The sequence below is a fragment of the Apaloderma vittatum genome, unplaced genomic scaffold (genome assembly GCF_000703405.1).
Source record: "Apaloderma vittatum isolate BGI_N311 unplaced genomic scaffold, ASM70340v1 scaffold11353, whole genome shotgun sequence".
Taxonomy (NCBI): domain Eukaryota; kingdom Metazoa; phylum Chordata; class Aves; order Trogoniformes; family Trogonidae; genus Apaloderma; species Apaloderma vittatum.
The window spans coordinates 5529-18603 of record NW_009708618.1 but is presented as its reverse complement, the minus strand read 5'-3'; the positions used below and the strand labels follow the sequence as shown (position 1 = coordinate 18603).

The window sequence follows — 13075 nt, the reverse complement described above, 5'->3', positions numbered from 1 at the left end:
TAACGCGATGCCTTGCAAAGTACAAGGCCTTTTTCTGCTCTGTAGAGAAATCCCAACGTGCTCCTTTACAGGACCACAAGGGTTAATTCCACATTGTTAATTCGGCACTTATACCTTAAAAATTATCTTTTTGAAGGATCCAGAAAGCACAGCTATAAAAAAAGTGGCCAGCTATAAGAGCTCTTAGACTGCCAATGAGAGGCAGCACTTTTTCAGAAACATGATGACTAATTCCTGCATTTTCAAAGTATTCAGTGGGAATGTCTCATAAGTACAGCTTCCGCACATTAAAAGACAAACAAATAAAAATGTATTCAAGCATATGAATGGTGAACCTTAATATCCAGTAAAAACAGCAGTGAGGGACCTAAGAACTTCGGCAAGAATTTGCATAGCTTTGTCTACGCTCAGAGCTTAGAGAAATGGTGGAAATTTAAAACAGATCCATACTGAGCTGACGTTCAGCATGTCAGCTGAATAAAGGCCTGCCTTAGTTTCTACTGCTGTGTTTACCTGTCCCTTCTTTGTGTTGTTAGTAAACTGTTCATGACACAGCCAAACATACCTGTAACATAACTTCCATTTAGCCTCATTGTAACTGTTACGTGTTGCACAATGTGGTTAATTAATCTGAAGCAGTCAGATTTCTCCAGCTCTGAGCCCCAATTCGGTTTGCATGTTTTCACTCTGACATTTTGTCCGTTGCCTTTAGACTGTGCAGGCAGCACTGGATAAGGCCAGGGAGGGGCGTACCTGCATCGTCATTGCCCACCGCTTGTCCACCATCCAGAACGCCGACATCATCGCTGTGATGTCCCAAGGACTCATCATTGAAAGGGGCACTCATGATGAACTAATGACCATGAAAGGAGCTTATTACAAGCTTGTTACCACTGGAGCCCCGATTAGCTGAATTACTGTGATTCTGAATTTCAAAGGCTGCTTTTCTGTAAGCAAATACTCTGCAGTGGGTCTGTGTATGTTGGCACCTCACTGTGCAACAAAGTTCTCTGCAACACTCTGAGTTCTGTGGTACCCTGAACATCTGTAGCTTTCTGCATCAGGTATGCTTGTCAGGCAATTGCAGGGAACTAAGCATAGGCTGGTGCATTCAGGAAGTAGCTCAGCCCACTGCTAAAGAAAAGAAAGCCCCAAAATGGGAAAGATCTTTGCTGGTGAGCTGGGGCATCGCCACCACCTGCAGCCAGACTGCACAGTCCTGTCATTTCCTTAACTAGACACTGCTCTGGTGTTCTGGAAACTGCCGCTGCTCTAGGTAAGCTCTACAGATAAAAAACCACACAGACAAACAAACAACAAATGCACATCCCAAGAACGATGCTGTGTAGCTGAAGGGATCAAGTCTTTCTAACGTTTGGTCGACACAGGATCACAGCAGATACCCTCCCTGTGGTACAGAACCGCCACCCCATCACACCTCACAGCAGAGACTGCGCTTCCCCCGGCACAGCTGCAGCACCTCCGCCCACAGAGCCATGCCCTTCAATAACACCATTAAATATGTGTAAAAAGGCATCCACAGAAAGTGAGGAAAGTAATCGAGAAAAGAAACAGAAGCTGGTGAGGATCATTTCCCCTACACTCACCACTCTGATCACAGCTGTCAAATAAATTTTTGAATAGGAATGTAAGATCCTACAGTTAATCATCACAGTTATTTAAATCACTTCTGTTGAGATGGTGATGGATAAGATGTTCTCTTTTTTTCAGATAGCAAGACAATGATGAGTATTTTTACAGAAATCACAAATATATTTTGTGAAAGGGAAAAAATAGCCATAATTAGCTCTTTGCATTAAGCAGAGTTGGTAAGTAGAGCAACAATTCCTGCAGAAATGACAAAGGTCAAGATGTATTTTCTTCTGGCAGAAGCTTGTATCTGTAACAGTTTATAATAAGGTCTACTGCATGTCCCCCTGAAATATGTTACTGGTTATAGTCTATAGAACAACAGGACTCTTCTTTAGTGACTGGGGTGTTTGAGACAAAGCAGACAGAAAGTCCAAATTACAACTTCAAAATTTAAAACTTAATTTTGAATAATAAGGTATTAACTGGAAAAGTCATTCTCCATGCCCAAAAATCTACCGGCTGAGGGTGGTTGGGTTCACTCGACTGTATAACAAATTGCATCCCAATGGAGTTTCTTACAAGACTATGCAACAGTACCAACTAGAGCTGTAGGGGTGAAAACTTTATTAGGATACATCTGTTAATTCCAGGCAGCAAAAATCACCTGCAACTTTTGTACAGCTTCATTAACAGAATTATGTTAACTGACCCTACTGAAATCAGAGAGCTGACACTGAAATGCTATTTTCCCAGGGAAGTCTGTATTTTAATGCTTAACTGCAAAAGAAAAAAGGAAGCTGCATTCTTGGCCTTCTGTTTTAATCTTTTTAGCCTTTTTATGTTTCAGAGCAATAATTAGTTTGGACAGCTCGGGACTGAAACTACTGACAGAGTGACTATCGTCAATAACCTATTGATATATCTGTATGCTATTTAATTTATATTAGTATTTAAGGCCATGGTAAAAATAATGACTCTTTATTAAAAACCATGATGACTGCGTACCTATTCTGTAATTCTTTTGCCTACAGGACACCATCTCTGTGGCCCAAACGATACCAATAAATTGAATTTTTTACTGGATCTTTTGCTTTAGCACTTCATCTCTCACCCTTCAGAGAAGTGCAGGAGTATCTTGCAGCAGACAAATATTCCGGGGTGTTTGGACCGTGTCTGTAGCAAGGGTCCGCTGTGCGGGATGGAGCTCTTGGGAAGGCCAGTGCCACTGCCCTGCCCCTGCCATCTGCTCGCAGGAACACGGTGACACAGGCCCCGCTGGGCGGTGCTGCCACTGCTCTTCATCTAACGTCCTCCTGCCTTTAGGCAGCCAGTGGGTACTGGGAGCTGTGGACTGGGAAGGAGGCCTGTGTGCCAGGAGGCACAAGGTACACAGACAGTTGCATTATCAGGTGCCATCTCCTGCCACTGTACACCTGCCATGGACAGGCACTTGACTGTAACACCCTTTAGTACCTGCGGGAAGGGGTTAAAGTGCGAGTGGAGCTACACGGTGTCTGGGCAGGAGCAACAAGCCCTGAGGGACTGCTTGGGCAGGGCTGGACGGGCCTTTCCTCTGCAGCTGTACCACAGGTACGATGTCCCAGCCCCACACCTCAGTGGTAAGACTCCTGAACAGAGCCAAAGGCGTTTGCTTACGTCTTTCAGAGCCAGCCCTCAGTTATCAGTCCTGAAAGCAGCAGCTGTCTTTTGGTCTGTCCTGCTGTATGTTCCTCTGCATGGTCCATGGCAGGTGCATTACTCCATTTTCCAACCACACTATTTCTCTGGATAAATATAACCATGACCTCGTTTTGGGATGGTGCCTGAGTAACTGCTCTGCAAATGCAGCCCCTGCTCCAGCTCGAGCACTCTGAGCAGGAGCAGCCTGCATCACAGGGAATGGGGAGGACAAAAAAGAAATATTTCAGATTAGCAAAAGTGAGTGTTGTGAGCGGAACGCAATGGCAACTCGTCAGCTAGTTTGTATGAGTGAGGGACATTTTCAATTCATTTAACTCCTGGCTCATGAGCACTTTCTGCAGACAGATGGAAGGACTTTTGGTATTGCATTATCCCAGTCTGGGCATCTCCAAGTCAAGAATAAAAGATTAACTTTCTTCTGCGCTCCCATTAGTGGGAGCAAGGGGATCAGCACTTCCCACCCTCCTTATTATACACGAAAAGCTTCATTCAGAAGTGGGCCTTGTGACCCAAAGGCAGGTTGAGTAGTTCAGCCCATCATCGTAATCCCAGATTAAAATAGCCAACACCGTCAGTAGGCCCAGACACTGCTGCAAGAGCCAAAGAATCAAAGAGCGCAAAGAATCCCCTGCTGTTGGCCAGAAGGAGTGAGGAACAGGGCAGCCGGACCAACCGTCTGGCATATCGTGATGCCTCTGCCGTCACCTCACTAGTAAGGGACAACAAAGCACAGAGCCACTTGAGCACGGGCAAAATCTTTGTCATAGCTGGCTTTGTTCTTCATTACTAGTAATTTTGGAGTCTTAAGGAGTCACAGTTATAGAAAAGATTGGTTTCAGGCCAGCTGCTGTGGGAAAAAAAATAAATCAGAGAACCATTAAAGAAGACATCAGGAGATGCATAAAGCAGAATACTCCTCAGACTGTTAAAGCCAGATGATTCATTTTCTTCAGTCAACGTAGTCTTAGCAGGCTTTTAAGTAAGGCTGCCTGTTTCAGATTTGCTCCTGTAATTTGTATCATGTTCATTCCCGAGGGCCAATTCAAACCATTCACCTTGTTCTCCCAATTAAATAAGATTTTTTTCCATTTCAATTATCCCACAACTAATTGGAAGTCTAGAGGCAATACCATGTTTACATCGTCTAAGCCTTACTCCTATCAGATCATACACAAACAGCCCTCATTACCAGTATCATAGCCTTACGCTGCTTGTATACTATTATGAGGTGGTATCTGCAAAATACTGTTGACAGATTGTGCACCAAAAGGGAATACGCAACAGTAGGTGCTAAATAAAGAATGAAAAGGGACAGTACCTGCCTTTGTCTATTTAGGGTATCCATTTTATATAGAAAACATATATTGCACATATTAGTTACTTGTGTGCTTAGGTAAAGGAAGCTGCCAAGAAAAGCAACTTGCAATGTCTTAGCCTGCCCTACATTTTCATGACTGACAAAACTACTAACACTGATTCAGGCTTGTGGCCCTTGGCCTGAGAGAATCAGACTGATTTACCTTTGCAATACAGGAGCAGAAACAACATTCTTAAGGTGATATGCTGAGATAATTTCATTATGGACATCTTTCTTCATTTGTTGCGCTGCGTAGATGTACAGAACCCAAAGATTTGTTGCATCATATTTATGCATTTTCAGTATCAAAGGTGCACTCTGCATCGTTCATGATTTATGTGACCACTTCCAAAAAGTAAAAATAACAAAACGCACACAGCAATGCAAAAATATACTCTGCAGAATCTAATTGAAATAAACTTTTATTTCTTTTTCATCTGGCTTAATCAGAAGCTGTTTTGCTCAGGAAGCTCAATAAGTTAAATCTGAAGCCTTGTTTATAACTATGCTGGCCTTTTTCACAGTGCCTGGGTACAGCTGTACACTTGTAGGTGGTGTGATACCATCACACCATTATCTAGCAGTTTAACACACAACATCTCTATATAAAAAAATTAAATATTGAGTATCACTATGTACAACCGAGGCTTGAAGCACCATCTAGCTGAAGATGGACAGAACTAAAAGACCAAGCAGCTGAACAGAACTAGTTGATTATTCTTTAAAACTTCGTTATGCCCCAGAGTACTGGGCCATTTCTAACCATACTGCAGTGTGGTTGCAATACTTCTAGGAATAAAATCAGCAATTAATATTTCTGAGCTGCCAAAGACATTCTTGACCGTACTAATTTTGGATGTACTGCTTACTTACCAGGAGCAAATGAAAGATGCAGTGGCATCCCCCTTGGTTCAAATGAGTTAGCAAAACTGCCTTTGCAGAGGCTTCTCCAACAGTTCATGTCCATTCCCACATTGCTACCCATTTGGAAACTTTATCTAATTAAGTTTCTTTTCAGTTGTCCTCATTAGCGAGTGGACACAGTACGGAACCAAGGCAACTACAGTCAGAGGCATAGCTGCACTCTTACAAAAAGAGAGACTGTAGAACAAATACTCAGTATGAGTAGGTATTTTAAAGAGATTATAGAGCTGCAGCGTAGCTAAGGAAGCAGCTATACACAGTATGCGGAAACTTATCTTACAGCTATTTTTACCTTTGCAGCTTGTGATGAACATTTCAGAATTAATTCCGAGACCTAAGCCAAAGAGCGCACCTAAATTCCTCACCAGTCCCGCAAATGGGGTTGTGTCAATGTTTATCCATTCCGGGTTGGCACACCACTTCTTCGCTTTTGGAACAGACCACAGCAAGTCAATGTCAAGAAGCTTGAGGACTAGATAAAAGCCAAGGGCAAAGATGAAAAGAAACAAGTTTGTTTTGATGTACATTCTCAAGCTTGCTGTCTGAATAGCAGGGGTGTGCTCAAATGCTTCCGCCACAAGAATGCCTGTGGATTAGAAACTCAGTGTTACAGAGAACAACACGCTGGCACTTTGATTTTGAAGACAGAAGAATATATCTATGTATTTTATATAGACCTGTACTGATACCCACACACAATTTACCACTCCTGTAGTACACTACAAAATCTTTTCTCCCAACCAAAACTGATAATTTGGAAAAAAATAAATTACATACCAAGCACGACATGTTTTTGATATGAGGCATACCTTAGGTCTGACTGTTTCCCAGATGACAAACTTAAATATTACATGTAAACTAGAACATTCCTTTTCCAAAAGGGTCTTTTACTTAAAACGTGGCCCCAGTAACACAGAATTCAATACCAGTCCCCACACAGGCTTTGAGTGTTGAAAGAAAAGAAATGGAACACACCTATCTTCTTTCTTACTCGTTTTATCCTGGCTGTGAAATGGGAGAGCTGGACAGCGAGCTGCTAACCAGTGCTGCCCAGCTCTGCACACAGGGAAGGGAACAGAAGCAGGAAGCCCCTGCTAAACGTTCTGGTCATCCTCCTTAAAATCAGACCGCTACTACAGAGATCGTTCATACTCTGAACTCCCTAAATACCTATTTGAAACATGCTTAAGTAACTCTGAAAAATGCACTTTAGCTTCTCAGCTCACCCTGGGGAGTCTGCACTGCTAACCTGCATTCTCCTCTGTTTTGCCCCAGCTCTCTGGCCCCACGTTTGTCCCCACCACACACATTTTAGCTGGTGCCTGGACACCATCTGAAGTGAACCAAAGAGCTTCTTCCCGAGGGGAAAGGTCAGGACCATACAGGATCAGCTTCCTCTGTGACCCCTTCCACACAGGCAGCACAGGCAGAGACCAAATGCAGCCAGTTCAGACTAGACAGTGCCAGTCCAGGGCAGATGCAGTCCCATCGACTGGCAGAGGGACACGGGCTCACTCCCTGGGTGGATTACAAAACCAGCAGATACATCCTACCTCGCGAGTTTTACCTTTAGACTATCGCCAGATCCTTGATCTTCCAGAGAATGGAGAGCACCACTAGAGCTGCAAGATGAGTAGCACTACTAAAAATATTTTTGCAGATTTTGCATATATGTTGAAAAGAAAAAAAATAGCAGCATTACCAGCAAATACTCCAAGAATAACTTGATGAGGGAAATGTGTTGCTATGAATACTCTTGAGATGCACACACTGATCTGGATAATCCAGAAAATACTCCAGAGGAATGACCACGTCAGTCTAAGAGGGAAAAAAAAGATGCTTAAAAATTAAGACAAAATATTTCAGCTAGCAATTTACACCAGGCTCTACATGTCAGGCTTATATTTTTACCAAGCAAACGTTTACAAGTAAAGAAGTTTAGAATCAGATGATTAAAACCTAGAAGTCAGTACTAGAGCATCAGCCAGAGCAGTTGCTCTTGTAGCCATAGCTGGGGCTGCAGGAACAGCCTCCAGTAGTTTCAGGTCCAAGACACCACCATGGTTTTAGTGATGAGAGTTATCACTGGCAAGTTAAGTTAGCACTAGCACCTTGAACGTGTTTCTCATCATGAAGTTATAGCTAGATGCAAAAGTTAAACTATTTGGTGACAAAATTCACATAGTATGGGAACAACCTTGTCAGGCCTGGAAAGAACAGCCAAAGCAGTTGTAAGACATCCCCACAGAGCAGAGTAACGCTGCCAACTTTGCCAGCATTATGCACCTTTGCTTTATAGTGGGTAAGAAGGACCATCATCAAATCAGTAACTGTATGTAAAAACAAAAGATCCAACCTGTAGACAATTAACAGAATTCAAAATTTCCAGCACTGAAGATGTGACACAACAATTAATATGAGCTAATACAGAGATGCTGTATGCAATGACCATGCCTACATAAATGGGTATATCTTCTTAATATTCTTTTTCTTCAGCTGAAGTAGATCATAATAAAGGATGTGGTTTGTTTATTTATTTTTTACAAACTAGACAAAACAGACTATGACTATTTGATTAAAATAAGCCTGTTAGAAACACAGCATGTGTATAAAGAAAGATCTGTGCAGGTTAGAGTAGTGGAAAGACACTGACCTGTGAAGGGTAACAGCTGATTTATCTTTCCATCGAACTGTGTAGCTAAGTGCTGCTGTGACCATTACATACCAAACACAGGAAGATCCCATGGCATGTCCAGATGGGCTGCCTAGGAAAAAAAAAGGCAATATTCAAGCTGAAAACTGATAACTGTAACATTTGTCATACTGAAAATGTCTACTGGCAGTGACTCAGGTGCCTAATCATTTGGAAAGAAAATGGTTAACAAAGGCTGAGAGAATGTCAACATCTTCTCAAAACTCAATTTTCTCAATATGAACTTTTCAGAAGGCTCACCTACATGGAATTCAGAACATTTGTCTGAAATCAAGCAAGCAACAGCTTAACCATCTTACATTGGTGTGAGCTGGTATCTCGATCGGAATGCCTAGGATTTTTCCGTTACTGAGATTTGCATTGTGATTTCTAAAACAGAGCATCCAGGTCTCTCTTAAGGCTGTAGCATGTAACATAAAAGTTACATATGAGGATCAGATGGGATAGGTTTTGTATGGGCTACCTCAAAATTAAGGGGAGCGACAGAGATATAGTTCTTTGTAATATTCTGAAGTACCAGTATAATTTCAGATGGCTCTTCCAGATTGCCTTTTAGCTGCTTCTCCAATTACCGTGGTGTTAGCAATTGTGACTGTGATTTGTATCTCGCCAGTAATAGAGCAGCCCAGGTAATTCACATTTTAGGCAGTTTTGTAACAAATTTAGCAATGTGTCTGAAGCGAGATAGAAGAACTGTGTCTTTATGCTTTACTTCGATTTACTTTATAAATTTTAAGGTGTTGTACAATGTCAGCTGCCTTGGAAACAGATTATCAGAAGAACTGGCACAGGACATGATGCTCTAACATATTCAGCTAATTGCTGTACACAGAGTACTCCATAACAGGGAACACACTCTCCTACACAGATCAATAGTGATTTCTTTGTAGTCCAGGTGCAATACTCTATGTGTAATATGTTTTAATTTAATGATTTAAATTATTTTTTTGGCATACAATATAAAATCACAGTGAAGTTCCTACAACCATGAAATCCAGCAAAAAACAAAATATGCTGGCATGACAAAGGGAAAACGATTCCTAAATTCCTACTCCGCCACTTCTTTTCCCATGTTCACCATATTTACATTCAACAAATGGAAATAGAGAAGGAGAGAAAATTAGATAATTGGAATCTGTTTGTACTAGACTTCTACGGCTTGTCCTTCTGTGGAAACAGAAGAGAACGGACAGGGGTATTTCACTGGCAGAAGAGATTGTTTTGGCTGAAGAGCGTGCTGTGATCCAGCACTACACAGTAGTTAGCAAAGCAAAAGAATGTTTCAGTGAAGCAGTAAAGCAGAATGTCTAGGGAGGACAGGCAGAACAACTTCTGGCTCCCGGAGCTCACTGTTGGTGTTCTGCTTGGCACTATCTTTACGAGTCACGCTACCAACTCTCGTGTTAATTCTGCACTTCTAAGGCTCACAACAGAACAACTGTCACTGACAAGGAAACCATAATGTTGTAGGTCAGCCATGGGAAAGGTTCTCTTCGTTGTCCTCTAGGAAAAATGTTTCATAGTTCATCTGCAGATTACCTACTTGAAACAGCAAAAACTCTACCTTAAGGTTCTTAAAACCCTGCAAATATCAGAGAAAACACGGCTGAAGTGTTTTAGTTCAATTCTTTGCAGAAGTACAAACCACTTGCCATGTAGTCCTATAAACAGACCCCTCAGCTCTCCCTTTGGTGAGTCACAGAGTTTGGGGTTCAGGCTATCCTAGCCAGATTCACATACACCTTTCTCATGTTTGTGGCTGCTTCTCTTATCTTTCCATATAAATTGCATATTTAAAGAGTTTGTGAAGGACCACGTAAGCTCGCACAATGACTGTGTGCACCCGATAGCTGCACTGATTGCACCTCCTCTGGTTAGTGAGGAACAGGTGAGTGACAAGTCTTGTCGATGGTCAAAGGCAAATCTGGAGGTGGGAGAAAACCGGGTCATTACACGTGCAAATAAGGAATCAGTATGACAGTGGTACCTCCTGGACAGGAATTGGAACGACTTGTTATGGCAGGGAGAAAGAAATAGGAAGTAAGGCCGCCTGGTTCCTGAATCAAAATGGAACACACTGACCAGTCCCTTAGCCAGGGCCTGGAATCACACGGTGCTGAGTGAGCTCACTTCTGGAGATTTTCGAAAAGATCTGAAGGACTTTAATACTTTGGGCTGGGTCCCCAAAAAGTTCCCTTGCCATAGCCTGCAGACCACATAGACATCAGGCGTTACTAAACCCTGCCTGACACTAGGGCTTAAGCTTCTTGTTCAAAATTGCATTTGGATATAATGGAGGATATCGCTAACAAAATGCAGCTCTGCAAGCCACTGAAAAGCTTGCAGGGGCACTGACAAGGTGCAAAGAACATTCATTTCACAGTCAGTACTTTCTTGTACAATGAGTTAAATTAAATTCATTCATTTAGCTCCAAGCAAGTTTATCTTATTTATTTAGATCAAGGTTGCGCAAGCGCATTTAGCTTTGGCAGTACTGCATTTGTGTTCCACAGAGAAGACAATGAGATATAAAAGTGAAAATATATCGAAAAGGTATATTTGTTTAAACATTTTTTCCCCATATATTTGTACTTGTATTTGCGCCCCCCACCCCGGCCCAGTGCCAGCACCTGGTTCTGGGAAGAGGGGCTCCATTTCCCAGTTGTGATGTATGACCTGATCCATTCTGACACTACTGTTAGTTACACTGAACCACCGACTATTTTCCGTGGTTTGAATAATTCTTGTAAGAGTGTACAAGCCCTCAAACTCAACAACCCCCTGTTCTGTCCCGGAACACTCTTAAACAACGTGGAATTTCTCTCCCTAAGCTGATGTCATTGGTCCTGTGACTGTTCCTAAAAGAGAATCACACAAGTTTGGTGAAAATTCCTTTCTAATACGCTGGCTCATTCTAGCAGGAGTTATTTTTTAAAGCAAATCCCCCTCCTTCGCACTGTTTCAATGCAATGAAGTAGACATTCTTGTTATATAGCAAGCAAATACCTACCACATTTTATTTTTTCCTTTTTCTCTTTCTGTGTTTTGGTGCTATTTTAACCATGAGCTCTGAGATTTGCACACAACATAAGATCTTCAGAAGTCACCCCCTCTCCCCACAAAAGCCACTATCTCTATTAAATGTACCAATGTAATCACCAACATTCCTTACCTGGTCCAGTTTCACATGTTATAGGAAACTGTTCAAGGCATGGGCTTGACCGATTGGGATAAATCATTGTTTCCTGCACCCACCAGTATGGGCGATGGCCAAATAAAATCCTGACAAAAAAAAATAATTAAATGAAGCAGAAATGCAATAACAAGATTTTTATGTCAGAAGGCCTCAGCAAAACATAATAAATAATCTTACAATGAATATGAAAAGCTGTATTGCCAAAACTATTCTATAATAGTTCTATAGGTTCTCCTTGTCTTATCAAAATGTCATTTCATACATATCTTATATAGCTTCATCGTAAATTCCTGCTTTTTAACTATGGGGGAAAGTCTACTAGTACATTATTCACAGAAAGTTTTCTAAACTTGAGGCACATAGAGTAACCACCATTAAAAATACCAAATTTTAAAATAAATCCAACTTCTTACCATTTAAATATGAGGTTGAACCAATCACCAATGACTGCCACCCATATCATTTTAGTACCAACCACTTGGTTGAGCTGAAACCAAAGAGGAAAATAAATTGAGAATATATTCCGGGGATCGCCAACATGTGACATAAAATTAAGGAAATCCTGGTAAGCCCTGTAGTCCCTCTGTAAGTGCTGAATGATAAGCACGCCATTGCTGTGAAGGAGATCCATCGTAATGGATTAAACTGTACTTGAAATATAGTGAAGTTCCTTTAATCTGAAGTTTCTAGTGATGGAGAACGAGAACCATGGAAGGGAGCTATTAAAAAGTGAGAGAAGGTGATTGACGTTGCCTTTATATTGTATTGGCCTGGCGCACTCAGCCATCCCGGGAACACGTGGCTCTGAGTCCCCGGGAAAGCACAGGAGCCTGTTAGCACTGGAAAGCTTTTCTGTTTGCGAATTTTAATTGGAGGAAACTAAGTGAAGTACATGCTGAGCAGCAGCAAATGGTGGGGAAAGTTTTGTGGAAACACAATGTGTGACTTGTGCAGTCCTTTGTATGAACAGTTGGAACATGTTTGCTTCAATTTTGTCACAGTCCATTTCTCTGCAGGATGGACATTAGTAATGGGTATCCTTCATTAAGTGGTGCCTGCATGAAGGATAGAAAGAGTACACAAATAATTGGTCTTTGCAGAACTGTCATTAAAGCTGTACGTTTCACTTTGAAACAGAATTTGGCTACTGCTCTGCGTCTCGAACTCTGCACAACACATTTTCAGCCACGGAAAACACAACCAGCATCCACACATCAAAAATTGTCTGGATTAACTTTTAAAGCAGCCATATCTCAAAGCACGGGAAAACAATTGTTTCCTTCATACAAGAGGCCACGGTAATGCCGGGCAGGACGCAGGGGAAGCTTTGTCTCCGAGTCACCGCCCTCGGTATCGCCACTCCCGTGTAACGCTCCTGCACACACTGCCAGGGCTGGAGCCTGACCTCCCGCAGCCCCTCCGGGCTGCCCAGCCCAGCAGAAGCAGAGCTGCGTCGTGAACCGCAACAAGGGCAGGGAGAGACGACTGTGACTATTGCCCTGAAGTATTCCCAAGTGAAGCACTTGGCTTCGCCAAGAGATTCTGCCAGGGTTTTAAGCATGCAGCAAATAATGAATTAGCACATCAGATT

The 13075-nt window shown here is 42.1% G+C and overlaps 2 protein-coding genes across 4 annotated transcripts in view; one reads left to right on the top strand and one right to left on the bottom strand.

The window, feature by feature from the left end:
- The window catches only part of ABCB11 (ATP-binding cassette, sub-family B (MDR/TAP), member 11), a 43518-nt gene extending 42605 nt beyond the window's left edge, over positions 1-913 (top strand). For both annotated transcript variants that reach the window (XM_009866623.1, XM_009866624.1), the window contains one exon: positions 711-913. In XM_009866623.1, coding sequence (XP_009864925.1) covers positions 711-913 — 203 coding nt within the window. The remainder of the gene's footprint in view (positions 1-710) is intronic.
- G6PC2 (glucose-6-phosphatase, catalytic, 2) overlaps positions 1-12543 on the bottom strand; it is a 24187-nt gene extending 11644 nt beyond the window's left edge. The window contains exons 1-7 of one of the 2 annotated variants that reach the window (XR_717795.1): positions 12238-12543; positions 11898-11971; positions 11461-11570; positions 8229-8340; positions 7278-7393; positions 5072-6161; positions 4450-4451 (exon numbers count right to left, since the gene is read on the bottom strand). Coding sequence is in view for 1 of the 2 variants with exons in the window: in XM_009866625.1 (XP_009864927.1) it covers positions 5650-6161; positions 7278-7393; positions 8229-8340; positions 11461-11570; positions 11898-12115 (1068 nt within the window). In the remaining variant the exon portion in view is untranslated. Of the gene's footprint in view, positions 1-4449; positions 4452-5071; positions 6162-7277; positions 7394-8228; positions 8341-11460; positions 11571-11897; positions 12116-12237 lie in introns of those variants that run through there. The other variant, XM_009866625.1, reaches the window with a different exon arrangement.
- Between the last annotated feature and the right edge of the window lie 532 nt (positions 12544-13075).